The sequence below is a fragment of the Marmota flaviventris genome, chromosome 1 (genome assembly GCF_047511675.1).
Source record: "Marmota flaviventris isolate mMarFla1 chromosome 1, mMarFla1.hap1, whole genome shotgun sequence".
NCBI lineage: Eukaryota > Metazoa > Chordata > Mammalia > Rodentia > Sciuridae > Marmota > Marmota flaviventris.
The window spans coordinates 44251645-44267073 of record NC_092498.1 but is presented as its reverse complement, the minus strand read 5'-3'; the positions used below and the strand labels follow the sequence as shown (position 1 = coordinate 44267073).

Here is a 15429-nt window from a genome sequence, read left to right as displayed (position 1 = left end):
GGCTGATTGAGAAGGTCAAGAAAAATCTCATTTGAGATGACCCTATTGTTTGGTGATTTAGCTTGACATTTTTAGCCCCAAATTGGTTTTTGTAATTAAAGAACATGGTGGGTTTAGGCTTCAAGAAATATTGGATGAGAAATCTCAAAGAAAGTGCTGTAATTCAATCTATCACTTGCCCTGTCCAGACCCTGTTGAACGGGAGCACTTAGAACTTTCATTCTAAGTTGAGTGCACAAGTCCAACTAGATTAGAAAAACACATCAACACAAAGTATGGGGCCACTGGAAATAACTCCAACCTTCCTAAATTCTAAATAAAAATGACCATTTTAAGGTGACCCACTGAAATTAATGGGCCAGTCACTTTTAAGGAGGTATTCAGTTAAATTCTGATTGATCTTGCAAATAAATAAGAAAAGATGGAAAAAAGATAAATAATATCCACACTCTAGGAGATAACTAGTTTAATGCTCTCTCATTACTTGATAATGTATTAACAAAGGGGCAGGAAGAATGATAAGAAGAATGGAAGGTTAAGAAAATATTGTAGTCTGCTGCTTCACAAAGATGCTGTAGCAAGGTCAAAGGCTTTATCCAAGGGTTTTATCAGGACAAAAGGGTCAATAGTCTATGATGCCCTAGGGGGCTGGAGGAATGCTGAGATTTCTATATTCACTGTCTTTAAAAACACTGCAACACTGTCTCCAGTTGGTAATCTTCATTTGCTTCTAAACAGTGTGTGTGTGTGTACACATGTTTACAATGTCAGCCCAATTAATTTAGAAGACATCAGTTCTCTACGACTAAGATAACAATATTTTATTAACCAAATAATTTTAGTTGTTGAATAAAAAAATACAATTTCATCTATGCTGTAAGAAGGTAACTAGCAAACACTAAAGGCAAAACTGAAACGTCCCACCTGTCCTGAAAGCCAGGTGGTAGAGTCGAGATGCAGAATTCTGAGTGGAACCATCATTCCAAGGACTTACCACTGTATAGTTCCTTCCTGCTTCATGCACATTTATTACCAGTCTTGGGACGCTAACTGAATTCAGATTTTTTCCAACTCCTATTATTGTGCTCCCACCACTGGCAAAATAAAATAGAAAAATTGTAATATTGAGAGGTTCTTTCCACCAAGCATTTTAAGAGAGAGGTTCAATTTTTATCAAACGCTGTGATTACATGTCAGAGGAACCGCCAAAATCAAATGGAAGTTTGGGGGGTTGTAACTCTTTTTTGGAAATAACTTATTTAACTTGAAAATATGAGTTCAAGTTCATATTTCATAAGCCAAAAAATGCTGAAAATTGGATTTTTATTTACAAAATACACAATAGAAATTTTTTTCTTTGAAAAAATACAAAGAAAAACATATGTAACTATCATTGCTAGACTGATAGAAATAGCGGAAATAGGGCAAATTGAACAGAGTCCAACGAGATACTGATTCAAAGGGAGCCTGGTATGGGGAAAAGCTGTGCAAAGCAGGACTGACAAAAAATACAATGAAGAGTGGAAAAAAGGATTTTTTTCTTGCACTGTGATTAGTATAGAATTGATGCATGTGTAATATATGTGCTTACATACTATGATGTCACATTAAACTATTTTATGGTAATTTGTTTAAAATGTAATAAAATAGGATGAAATCTTCCAGGCATAAACTAGCATTGATATAGTCAAAAATACTCAAAACTTAAATGTAGTTTTTTTCTACCGAATCGGAAAGTCAGCCTTGAAAGAAAAATGCCAGCGATAAAACTGCAACTTTTCTTGACTCTTCTATACAGCCAAATAATCCCTATGTTCATTAGTTTCTTACACTGTCAGAAGTTTTTACTTACCTAATAAAGGATTTGGTTGGTTGAATTTCAGAGACAACGGGGTCTTCCCGGTAACTGAAGCTGCTGGTCTCTCGGTTGGCTAAGTCAATTTTCAATTTCACAGGAAACTCAGCTGAAATGGTTTGGGCTGGGGTATAACATTCGAGAATACTATTTGACACACTGAATGACAACAAAAAATAATAAAATAAAATAAGACAATGAACCTTAGCTATTAGAGATACACATAATTTAGAATTATAAAGGATCCATAAATCAAAGGGTATAACTCAATGGCTCCTAAATGGGAATTTCCTGCAGTGATCTAGAAAAAAGCCTTTTCTAGTGTAGGCTGTTTACATTTGACTAGAGCCCAAACTTAACCTTGTTGTTGAAAGGCCATCCTTGACTTCAAAACATTTGGCATTTTCAGCAACCTTTAAAGTATTTTCGTCACTTGAAGGAACTCATCTCTTTCAGCTACAAAAAGCAGAAATGTAACCTCCTTCCAAATCCAATTTCCCCCATTTCTCTCCAAACTGACTTATTCTAATTTTAAATCTCACTTGAACAGTTTAATCTGTTGTCAATTACCAGAACCTCAAGCTCATAATAAAGCTTCAATATTGAGATACAACAAAAAAGAGGATGAATGGGAAGACAAAATTCAAAAGTGGGATTAATAAATAAAAAGGGAAAGGTAGAAAATTCAGCAAAAGAGTAGATGGATTTGGGAAGGAGAGAGTCTTGTTATCAAGAGAGTAAATAATAAACATCTTGATTTTTCTCCACACAAAAAGGCACAAACTTGGCTTGATTTGTTAAGATAGTAATCTAACTTGGCAGACGCAACAAAAAAAGAAATTCACAACACCTTTTTAAAGTACATGTTTTTCCACCAATTGAAATGTGTCTAGAATTCCCACTGTTTAGATACTTTCCAGTTAAAGTAAGTAAAGTGCCTCCAGCCTTGGGACCATAGCTTGGAGAAATACTGGTTATTATAGGATCCTGAATAGAAGACAAAAACAAAACAAAGTAACTTTTTAGTTTTATAATTATAAATAAACTAAGTAAAAATCATTCATCCCTAGTTCATGAGAAAAGAATGCTTAGACTTACTACATAAGAAAATGTACTATATTGTGCTGTGCCCCGACTGTTTGAAATAGTTATGGACAGATTGAAATTTTCATTCATAGCAGGACCAACTGTGCATTTTAGCCTGAAAAAAAGCAAAGTTTAATATGTTAGAAATCCACAGACATTTTCTGGTTAGGTTGTCTTTTATGATGGGACATGAACTCCATAATGAGCTAACTCACTCTGCATAGCAAGCAGTTTCATTAAGCATTAGGACTGAAAACTGTATAATCTGATTTCTGTACTATTATGCTAAACTTTATATTGACTATAGTATAGTATTTACACATTTAAAACAGGAAATGTTAGACCTGATCAATGCAGACCTCCCCAACTTAAAAGTAAATCATAATCTAAACCTATAAAATTGTAGGGATAATGTCTGACACACTTAGGATAAAGCAATGGTATTCAGTATCATATGAAACAATGTGCAAGCTACAAATAAGCCAAATCCTCCATCAAAGTTTTTCATCAGGTACATTTCTGTAACTATACTTGTGACATGTTTATTTAAATTACTTAAAGAATAGTGAAATTGTGATAGCTTTCCATAAAATTATTTCTGAATAAATAATCTTATAGTTCTGAAAAAAATTTGTATATTATTTGTTTTCTTAAGTAACTATAAAAGAAGATAATGATTATGTTTCAGTTTTACAAATCCTAATTTATGATGCAGTAATTAAAAGAGTTTTGGAAAACTTTCTAGAATAAATTTGTTTTGTCATTGAGCTAGCACATATGACATTAACTGATGTTTCAGTTTCAATAAAATGAAGGAGTTTAGATCTTTTATAACCTTGGAGTAAATTCTGTTTTTAGACAAAATAATCACTTGATAGAATAGGTTCGGACATAAAGATTCAACAAATAAAACTTTGGTTGTTGTTGCTACATAACTGATAATTTCCAGATTGTCTGTTCATTATGGAATGCAGCATTTATAGAATGAAACTGATGAAATTACGTTATGTGCATGTGTGAATATATAACAACAAGGCCCATTATTATGTATAATTATAATGCACCAATAAAAAAATCTTTTAAACAAAAGTACATGTAGCATTTAGTAGAATAAGCACAGATCTTGGATCTGAACAGCTGTGTTTGAAAGCCCATTTCTGACTCTCTGGAATATCTCTGCTAAGTTTCACTCTACCTCTCTGAATTCTGAGGACTTCTTTTGTAAAATAAGTCACCATTCCCAGGACTTTGGGGATGGCTCAATGAGACACACCCCAAAAATGGTGCTGATAAATAGTGGCTTAATAAATTTTAGTTCATCCAAAAAGAGACTTAAATATGTGATTGAGTGACTTTAATACACTACCAAGGTTTAGCAGATGAATTAAAAAGATAGGATATATACTTTGAGCACTTTACCTTTTTTTTTTTAAATAAAAAAATGTCTTGGAGACTGTATCTGAAGACTCTAAGGATGGAGTGTCATGCTTTCAAATCTACCCAGACAATTTCTGAAGAGGTGTTACATAAATGGTTGAAAAACTTCATGTAGACCATATCATTTTGTCTTTCCCTAATCCCCATAAGTAAATAGGGAAAGAACAAAACAAACCTACAAAGGACGTGCAACCAAGGCCCTCATTAATTTAAGAAATGAGCTTTCTGTACAATTTTTTTTTTTCTTTTTACAAACACTTTCAAAAACAAAACCCAACCCAGCAAAACATTTTAAGATCCTTACGTATTTTTTGTGCTCTCACTTAAGGTCAAGGTGCAGCTCTCATTTCCAAGGAGAACTTTGGTTTTTTTTAAATCAAATTTATTGTTCTTCTTGAATCCAAAGTCCCAGCCACATATGGTCAGCATTGTCCCTCCTTCAAGGGGTGCACTAGTTGGAAAAACCTATAAGGACAATGTAGAACTTTAGAAAAAAAAATCCAATGTATTATTATTTTTCATGTGTGGAAAACAATGTATCCTTTAAGAGCATGAAATTTTTCCATTCTCCCACAATTCAGTAAAGGTTGAATTTTTTACTGAAGGAAAGGGTTTCAAATTCCAGAGCATCTGGAACAAACATTAAAACTACCTGATCATGCTATGAAATAAGCTATTTTCAGGAGAATCAGAAATGGGACAAAGAGCAGAGAGTCCGGGTGGGAATGGGGAGGTCTTTTGGGCCACTCTGAAATTAATTAATTTCTTGGGCTTTTTTGGGTAGCAGTAGTCACTGCTTGTAACTGATTATAATTTCTTCATGGTCTCCAGATCAAAATGATCCAACCTCTTTGACAGGCCCTGTAAGCCAAGATCCAATGTATGCCTTTCTCTGTGTACCATGAGGCTCCCCAGACAAGGAGAAATTCATACTGTAAAAACACTTCTCTTGGTACCCAGCATTTTTTTACAGTATGAATTTCTCCTTGGCTAGGGAGGACTTTGGGGATGGCTCAATGAGACACACCCCCAAAATAGTGCTGATAAATAGGCAGTTACCCTAATATCCAACATATTGATGGTATTCATATCTGCCACCCATTCATTCATTATTTCTCCTATGTTCCAGGCACCAACAAATAAATAAGTGAATCTACTTCTTAAAGCCTAATAATTCACACTTTATATCATAGACTCAAGATTTTTCATTATTTTCCAAAGATGGTCACTATTTGATGTACAGCAAATACATAATGTACTATCAAAAATTATGTGATATTCAGTACATACAATATATTATTTCTATTGGAAGTAGAAAAAAATGCTCAGAACTGGAGAGCACCTCAAATCCACATGGTAAAATTTTTTCTAATTCTCTCCATTGATATTATTTTACATCTTATTTTGAAGATTTTTTTTTTTTTGCCTCATGACATGTTCAATGGTCAGTAAATAACAGGCTCACTGTATCAATACAGGCTCATTTTTGGTATGTTAAAAGTGAAATTTTAATTTGTAACTAAAATGTTGGCAACTATGATATAAGACAGCATTCAGTGCTTTTGAAGTTTGTAAGACAACTGTTCTTAGGTTAAAACTAGTTAAACAAAACACATTTGCAAGTTAAAAATAAGCTTTTCTTGGGCAGCTTTGTGACAATTGAGAAAGGAAATGCTCTTTTGGGGGGACATATTGTAAATTGTGCTGTGAAGTACAATGGTGGGAAACCGTAGCACCAAGATAGAGGCAACTCAAAACCCAGCAAAGGTGTTTGCTAAAGCCCACTTTGTGTAAGTCTGACAACTGAGAGGACTTTTTAGCAAAATTCAAATTTGCAAACATTCCCATCCTTCCTAAGTAAATAATTGCAAGCCAAAGTCTTAACTTAACCCTTGTTACCAAACCCTTTTAAAGTCTCAGCTTAATGCTTTTATGATGACCATTCTACCCATACAAATCCATTACACAGTTGTTCCTTTCATAAAAATTTACCTCATCCACGTCCAGCAAATCAGCATTGTTAGGAAAAAAAATCTGTTTATTATTATGTTAGAAATCCAGTAGGAGAGAATAGGACATCCAAACCTCCCAGGACTCTCTTCAGCCTACAGCCATCACACAGCTGCTATTCCCATTTCTGAGGAGGAGACTTCCCCATCCAAAGCAGCTGCCCAAGGCTGATGTCGGCCCCATCCCACTGCCTACACTCCCCATCTCTAAGTAAAAACTGAAGACTGTCACTTAATACACACACTCTCTCCGCCCCTTGCCTCCTCTCTTTTGTACAGGGGCATTCTACCACTGAGATGCATCTTATATCCCCAGACCTTTTTATATATGATTTTGAAAAAGGGTCTTCTAAGTTGCCAAGGCTGGCAAATGAACTTGAGCTTGTACTCCTGCAGTCTCAGCCTCCAAAGTTGCTGGGATTACAGGCATATGCTACACATCATCTCTTGTATGAAAGGTAAAGGCACTGGGTGATGATTTGAGAAGACACTGGTTTGGTGTCCTGGCAGTAGAAATGGATATTATCAACCCGCTCCTAGATCCTCAGAATTTGAAAAGCCAGCTAGGTTTGTCTTTATTCTGGGCTGAGCATTTTTCCCTTAGCTTTTGGGGGTAACCTTCATTCTTCCAGAAGAAGAGGAAGGAAGCAGCCGTGGACCACACACCCTTGGATAGACCCAACAATGGGCTGGCAAACTCAGCTATCCTGAAGTGCAGAGAAACTCCCTGTGCAGGAAATGAGTGTCCGGCATAAAGCCGCAGAGGCTGGGTGGCCTATCTGTCTGAACAAGGGAGACGGAGCCACAAAAGTAGCTCTCTTCCTCTTATAGGTGAGAGACTGTGCCACTGGCGGATCCATTCCAAAAGTATTTTAAATGATCATGCTTTTTAAATGCATTAAGATAAAATCTAAGAAAGCTTATAAAAGCCTTGAATATTAAAATTCACAAAGGAAACCTCCTTTCTGCTTTAGCAGAAAAATAGTCACAAATATGATGGTAGCAGTTTAGTGCCTGCACATCCTCTACCCCCAGAAGATATTGCTGTTGCTTCTTATCTGAATCTTCTGATCAATTAATAAACAGTTTTATTGCCTCACTGGGATTGACTTCAGTTCTATAAGATGTGACAGTTTTATACTGACAAATTCAGAAAACACTGGGAAAGTGCTCTTCCTTTTCTGAAGCATTTCTCATTGCTCTTTAAGTACAGGTCAGATGACATGTTTGAAACAAATAAAGGGCTTACAATCCTGAAACCTCTCATATCTGGAACTGCAAAGATTTTCAGCCATTGAACATCATGTACCTTGAAAAACAGGTTAACATTCATGTATTGGAAAGTGAAACTCTATACAGTATCTGGATCTTGAGCGGGTAGAGTTTAAGACAGATAAGAAAAAGACGAATAATCTGTCTTATTTTTTTGCAGTGAGAATGCTAAATGTCACGGTCTAGCACAGCATGAAATCTTCCTAACAACTATGAACTGAAAGGGATTTATGGACTCAGCTGCACAGCTTTGCTTCTAACTGCACAGCCCACGCCTCATCGACTTTTGCATGATACAATGCAACCTTTCAAAATCAACAACTGCTGAGTGCTGCAGTGAGGGAAGGTAAGAGAGGAGGGAGATTCTAACATTTGAGACAATCTCTGTTTCCAGAAAATTCTAAAAAAAATGTTTACTTTGTTTTCAACCATTTCCTATGGCTTTCATGATTAGTAAAAGGTGGTCAAAATTAAATGTTTTATTTGGGCTAGTTATCAACTTGATTTCTTTACTTAAAACCCCAACTTGGCTATTTTTGAAATGAAATTGTTGCAATTTAATTGTGCATATGAGTGTGTGTGCACGCACAACACACAAACATGCACAAACACATACACTATATCTTTTTCATGGAATAAGAAGAGCTCAAATTTCTAGTGTCTCAAATTGCCAAGGCTGTGTGTTTATAAAAGTATAAAATTGCATGTGGGTTTTATAAGTATACTGGACAACAACAACAAAAATGTACATAAATACTATAGACTAAAATTCTTTTCTTATTCTCTTTTAGTTTATTCTCCAGATGATCAAGCTAAGGCCTGATAGTTGTGTCACATCTAACAGAAAATGATTTGGTTTAAAACCCAGTCACCACTGCAAATCTTGCCCCAAACCGTAACTAAATGAAAACAGCCATGTGCTTGGGGGCCATTCTTGTTCTGACTCGCACACTTTGTTTACTTGAGCCTGAACCAGGTGACCGGAGACCTTTAACTTGAATATTTCACAAGAACCATTTACTAAAGTCCAACTGTTCAACATGCAGGCAGAGAAAACACATACTGAGTCCTCACTGGTTAAGTATTTCCAAGCAAAATGTATTTGGACGAAGAAACTTTTAGAAATTTTCATAGTGCCAAATATATGCTTAAGCAAATAAGGTAACCAGAGAGTGTGTCTGCCATGTCATGACTGACGTCCACTTCCAGAAGCTAAGTTCTCTAGCAGCAGGAGTATCCTTTGTATTTATTTTGGACTGTATGTCCCCAGAGTCTAGAAGAGAGCTGTCCATGTAGTGTGTATTCAGTACAAGTTTCTGGAGTGATTAAAGATGAAGTGGCTTATAGAAGTATAGATAACAATATAGTCATCAGTGGAAACTTTACTTCTCATTCAGGCATATTGAGACAAGACACCCAGTCACCATGAGTGTTGACCCCCTCCTTTCTTCCCATATCAACGTAAGAAACCACCTCTAGCCTCATCTGTGATTGACACAAGGCCACCCTCTATCATTTATGCCTCGGACAGGAAGAAGTGTGTTCTGTCTGCCCCAATATGTCTGGGATTGTCAGGTTGTATGGTTCCTTCAGCTTGGAGTTCTGGGGTATGAACAGATCTGTCTTTTTGGTGGAGGGTCATGTCTGGGCACCTGGCATAAAGTAGGTAATGAGGAATCAGAATGGGCCACTCAGGAGGAAACAGGTCCCAGCATGAAGAAATGGGGAACAACGTTGCTCATTAGCCACTGCTCTGCTGTGCACATAGCATAAGGGACAGCAGCTGTCCAAAGAGAAAACCTAGTGCATGGCAAGCAAGCACTTCAACTGCAGGACACAGGGGGTGCTCCAATGCTGCCTATGGGGACAAAGCCAGGAGGGAGATGGTGCTTTGGCTGATGTGTCACAGCTAAATTAGGAAATTAAGTTTTGGAATTTTTTTCATTAGTGGGATTTGGAATTACCAAAACAAAAAACAAAAACAAACAAACAAAAAAACCCCTGCATGACAGCTGATAGATATTCCTACCTTATAGACTGTAGGCAGACAGATCTCCTGAGTCCCACTGGGACATTCGTCTGATCGCACACATTGATCATGGCACCAACCACACTGCACAAAAGGAGGGGCAGAGAGACACTGACTGCAGGACTGGAAGTGTCCACAGCCCAAGCCATTCAACGGGATCTTGGTGATCTGTAAAGAAAAGAAATAAAAAGGGCTTCCAGAGGTGTTTTTGTTGTTTAAGAACAATTAGAATACACAGAAGCTACATATGAACATTATTTTATGGAGTCTGCTAGAATAAGCAAGCACTGATGTGCAAATCAACTAATAATGGTTAAGTGATTAGAATTTTTTAAAAATCAAATTCCTTCCCTCTACTGTTGGCATCTCTGTAATAAAATGTAATATTGAGGAACACAAGCATTGTGACGCAATGTTAGAGGTTTGATATAGTAAGGACATTTGGCCCTGTCTGAGATGATTTTAAAATATACAAGGGAGTATTATAATTTAAGCTTCAGGAAGACACACTTGAACCCTTGGAACTTCTAAGTAAGGTTACATATCATTCTGGTATCAGGATGCACATCCTTCTCTCAGAGAACAGAGATTACTGGCTGGAGTCAGATTCCAATGTACATTTCCAGGATTTATCTGCCTGCACTGGAGCTCTACCTTTAGGACTGTATTTCTTATTCTGTATTCATTTTTCTCATTGAGAAACTAAAGGAGAAGTACTTATTATGAAGAAGACCTCCCTTAGGCCTAATCTTCTTTGGATAAGAAATTAACTTTATTTCAGAAGTTCTCTGGAATACCCCCAAAAATATAACTTAATGGAGGAGATAAGAATCTGAGATGAAGAGAGATATTATAAAAATTGAATGCTGTTGGCTAGAAGTATCCATTCAGGAAGAACCATATCCATGGAAACTCCCCGTGGGAATAGGGCTTACCTTTTTCCCAGTGATAACCAGGGTGTAGCCATTTTGGTTTAATGGGTGCTCCACAATCACTTCTGGGGACACAGGGTGGGAATCCAGGCGAAAATTCACATGAGGGGTGGATGATACTGTTCGAGAAACAACAACCTGAGGAATGAAAAAGGAAACACCCTATTCCAGCAAGCTATTTAAAATGTAAGTGGAAAACGTAGATGATGATTGTAATAACAGATTAGGAGAGCACAAGGGTATCTGAACTAAAGACCCAACAGTTCATCTTGCTGTAAATCAATATGACATGTTCTAATCTCCTGCCTTGATGCCAATTTATCTGAACCCCCAGGACAGACGTCTGCCTATGATCTTTTAATGGTTTCCAGGGAAGAAGATCTTCCAATCAATCAGCCAGCACCTGCAGGCAAGTCCTTACAATTGTACTGGGAACTGGAGAAGCCAAAACTCTTCCCAGAAAGAAGACACCACACATACTATAAGGATCCTGGATATTTTTTAATCTATACTCTTGATCCTTCCCATGGGGCAGTTTCCCTTGACGTAATGGTAAGAGTAGTGGACAGGAGTCTGGAAACCTGGAGCTAGTTCCAGCTTTGCTACTTTTAAGTCATATTTATAGATCTTTTGAGGTTAAAATAGGTCCCCATGCTACTTTGAATGTATTTTTTATATACCATAGTCCCGATATGTTATTACGTGCATTATAAATAAAGTTCTTACTTCTTGTCCCAGCTTTATAATAAGGCCTGATTGCTTTAACAATGCCTGGGAGATGAGGTTTGTTGATTGGTGTCATTCTTGCTTTCAGGTATTCATGTCTTTCAGCTACATAATTTCCACCTGCTCTGAAGCTAAGACCCAGCAATAATGAAGTCCAGACTGTGATCAACAACTACAATAACATCAGAATGATCATCTTGAATGAACAGAGATTTTTAGGAGGGCTTAGGAGTTCTGAGAGAGACCGTCACTCTTAAGTAGGCCATCCGTTTGCATATACATGAGAGTGTAGGAGGCCGAGCACAGCTTTGGGCTTAAAATCTGCTCTGTGAAATTGCCTGACATCTCTAATAATCTTTTACATTGCATCAAAAGTGCATTTGCTTGCCATGTGTATGAAATCATAGGACAAACATGGGCATCTGTGAGATTAGATTAAAGAAACTCTCTTTCTACCACAGCTTTCTCATTCAGAAAATAGGAATGAAAATTAGAGGAGTAATTAATTGTTTTGTATTCTAACAAACACGTGCGACACATAAATGTTCTGGGGAACAGTAGTAAATTTTTTTTTTTTTTAATTTAGCACAATAAAGGAGCCAAGTAGCCTGAAACAATTAGGAAGATTTACTAAGTACCTAATTTTGTTCCCACAGAGTGGACTGTTGAGAGAAACTCCCCAAGCTCACACAGAGCTCCAGAGTTGAACGTGACATTTTTGCTCTAACATTGTTTTACCTCAAACACTCAACACTTTCAAAACATCTCCATTAAAGCAGGGTGGCTATGTTTGCACAGAAGTTAAATGATGGCTCAAAGGTCACTTGGTCAGGTTGGAAAAGGATGGAAACTACTGTTATTTCCTACTGTTAGGGCCCAATAGGTATTTGTGACCTTTTCAGGCAGAGTGAAACAAAGTTCAATTACCAGTTTTCCCTCCCTCCAGGGATGGCTACAAGCAGACTCCCCAGGCCTCTATCCTCAACTATCTAGATTTCAGTTATCCATTTTGCAATCTCAACTCCCTTTTGGTGCTCACCATTTCTCATTTTTTTTTTCCTACTCTCTTTCATCTCCTGCCCCATATTTCCTTGGTTGTTGCCAATCACTTCAAACCATAAAGGGGGAAAAATATCTCCTTTCTCATGCATAAGAGAAAAGCAACACAAAACATCAATCTGTCTTAATTCTCAGACTCTATTCCCCATTGTTATTCCGTGCTTTCCACTACACTAAAGAGTGTTCATAAGCCGAAAACTTACCATGGAGATCTGCATTCTGTGTCTGCTCCTGGTTCCTTCCATGCTATTCAGACCTGCTACATACCCATCCCCTACCAGAGCCCTTGGAAATGATGTGTTGTCACAGTCCCATGATGTGTTAGGAGTGGGATTGTAAGGCCTTGTGTTAACTCCATATTTAACCTTCTTATTCTCTTTAAAATCATTTTCTGTATCTATATTAAGAAATCCCTTCTTAATGACTAGGTCATCATCTTTGATTTTATCAAATCTGAAGGCCATCCATATATTCATTTCCCAGAAAGAATTAACCTTCTCTCTTTCTGTTCATAAAAAAGCTCTTTGCACCTCTGGACTTTGATTGATTTGTTTTCCTCCTGTCAAGAATTTTTGTCTGGAGAGCACCATATATATGTCACTGTCATAACAGGTAATCCAGCCAGGCCCTATGCTAAGTGCTTTAAATAGAGATCTCAGTGGCTCCTCACAATTATTCTGCAAAGTAGGTATTATTATTTGCCTTATGGAAAATACAAAAGAATTTCAGCTAGAAAGGACAAGAATCAAATTTCCAAGGAGCTTTATCTAATGCCTGAATCTGTGTGCTTGACCTGTTCTTAACTAAACTGCGAGGCTCTTGGCGCACCAGAGTAAATACCAATAAAAAGCTTCAACTCTGAGCTCCCAAGAGCCCTGGTGAGTTGAAGCACTAAAACAGCTTTCACAATATATTTGCCTTGCCAGTTATTCCTTGTTTTAGTAATCTAGGCTGCAGAAGTTTCATGCGCTGAAAGATAAAGCCTCTGCATCTGCATAGTTTTTGATAGTACAGAGGAAATATTACTAGCTCAGCTATCAAAGCTCTGCTTTTAATCATGACTTGGTATAGACAAATGGGACAAACAAGAGAAGGCAGGAAGTCACGTGGAAAAGTGGGATGACCCTCTGGAATGTAGCACAGAGGTAGTTCCACATATGCGAATAGCTTCTAGTTGATCATTAGCTCTCTCTCCATGGGCACATCTACTGCCATGATATGCCAAGAATGCTTTTTCTATCATTAATTCCCCACTTTCTGTTATTGCCAGAATTCTAAATAATTGAGTAACCACTTCAACTCTCAAAAGATCCCTGAAGCAATGCTTGCAAGATTCAGGAGTTACTTTTTGTTGTCATGGAGATATTTCTAGGGACAGAACAGAATTTGGCATATCAATTTAATTCTTATGATAAATCACTTGGCAATCTCAGAACAATTACTATGAAATAGAAGACTGGCAATTATTCTACTGTGTCCATGACTAATCTTTAGTATTTAGATAACAAAACCTTTTTCCTTAATGTTCTTGAACATACAGGACTAATATATTTGGGGGGAGGGCAGGGCGAGGAAAGAATCTGAATTTACTCCATTGTTGTGGTTTTGATCCCACATAACCTCTCCCAATAAGTTATTTGTGAGAGGATATGGGGAAGAAATAAAAATACAGATAAATGAAACTGCTGGGCCTAGGCCTCCACCTTTGTAAACCTGTACCAAATGATTTTGTGTGATATTCTACAAATACATGAAGTCCAGACAGATCTTCTTACCATATACAGAGAGTTCTATTTTTAATTAAACAGCTTAAATTCTGTTTAATTTTCTTTAAGAATGAAGAACACAATTTACCATATTTGTATGTGGTTGTCTACTCCCTCAAAAGTCTGTCTTTCTTTCTTTTAGACAGTTCAATGGTTTTTAGTGTATTCACAGATTTGTTCAAAACATCACTTCAACCAACTCTAGATCACTTTTAGTACCCCCAAAAGAAATCCTAGACCCCTTAGCTATCATTTCCCAATCCCCAGACCCTCTGGACCCTGACATCACTTATCTACTTTCTATTATCATATGTAATTTTTTTATTCTAGATATTTCACATAAGTGAAATCCTACAATATGTGGTCCTTTTTGTTTGTTATCTTCCACTTAGAATAATGTTTTCAAGGTTCATTCATTCTGCTTTTTATTGTCAAATAACATTTCATCCTATGGATGGACCACATTATATTAATTTATTCATTATGTAATAGACATTTGGGTTGTTTCCACTTTCTGGCTGTTGTGACTAGTGCTGCTATGAACATTCATGTATAACTTTTTGTGTGAACATGTATTTTCATCTCTCTTGGGTATATGCATCTAGGAGTAGAGTTATTGAGCCTTAAGGTAAAGGCTTTGCTTGACCCTTTAAGGTACTGCAAACTATTTCCCATAGTGGCTGCACCGACTACATCCCCACAAGCAATTTCTCATTTCTTCACACCCTCAACAACACTTGTTATTTTCCATTTTCTTGATTAGAGCTGTCCTAGAGAGTGTGAAGTGGTACTTTATTGTGGTTTTGGTTTGTGTACCTCTGCCAAGTGTTTCCTTAAGTTAAGCAAGAGAAAGGTTTACCTCTGGAGGTTCACAATCTCCTTTCTAGAACGAGTACTTTGGCTTTCCCTGTTATGGAGAGCAGAGGGAGGACAGGTGGCAAGGTAGATGGGATGGGACAGAGTGGATGAGGGTGGACCTCCTGAAGGAGAGGGAGGAGCCCCTGAAAACTTTCAGAGAACAATCAGACAGAGGGTTTATAGAGTTGCTGTGGACTAAGCATGTTTTGTATCTTTTAGTATTCTTGGAGAGACTTAAGTAACTATTGGAATTTTCATCTGCATCATACTTCTTGAAGGAGACACGGGTCTGGGATAATATAACTTTATAGTTATGTTTTAACTTTATAGTTATGTTATAACTTTATAGTTATGTTGGTCTGACATACTCAGTGGTCCTTGATACATCTGAACTGGATGG

General features: G+C 37.1%; 1 protein-coding gene across 1 annotated transcript in view; it reads right to left on the bottom strand.

The window, feature by feature from the left end:
• Met (MET proto-oncogene, receptor tyrosine kinase) overlaps positions 1-15429 on the bottom strand; it is a 117989-nt gene that overhangs the window by 36392 nt on the left and 66168 nt on the right. The window contains exons 4-10 of the mRNA XM_027926370.2: positions 10624-10758; positions 9689-9856; positions 4683-4843; positions 2954-3056; positions 2706-2842; positions 1853-2014; positions 995-1094 (exon numbers count right to left, since the gene is read on the bottom strand). Coding sequence (XP_027782171.1) covers positions 995-1094; positions 1853-2014; positions 2706-2842; positions 2954-3056; positions 4683-4843; positions 9689-9856; positions 10624-10758 — 966 coding nt within the window. The remainder of the gene's footprint in view (positions 1-994; positions 1095-1852; positions 2015-2705; positions 2843-2953; positions 3057-4682; positions 4844-9688; positions 9857-10623; positions 10759-15429) is intronic.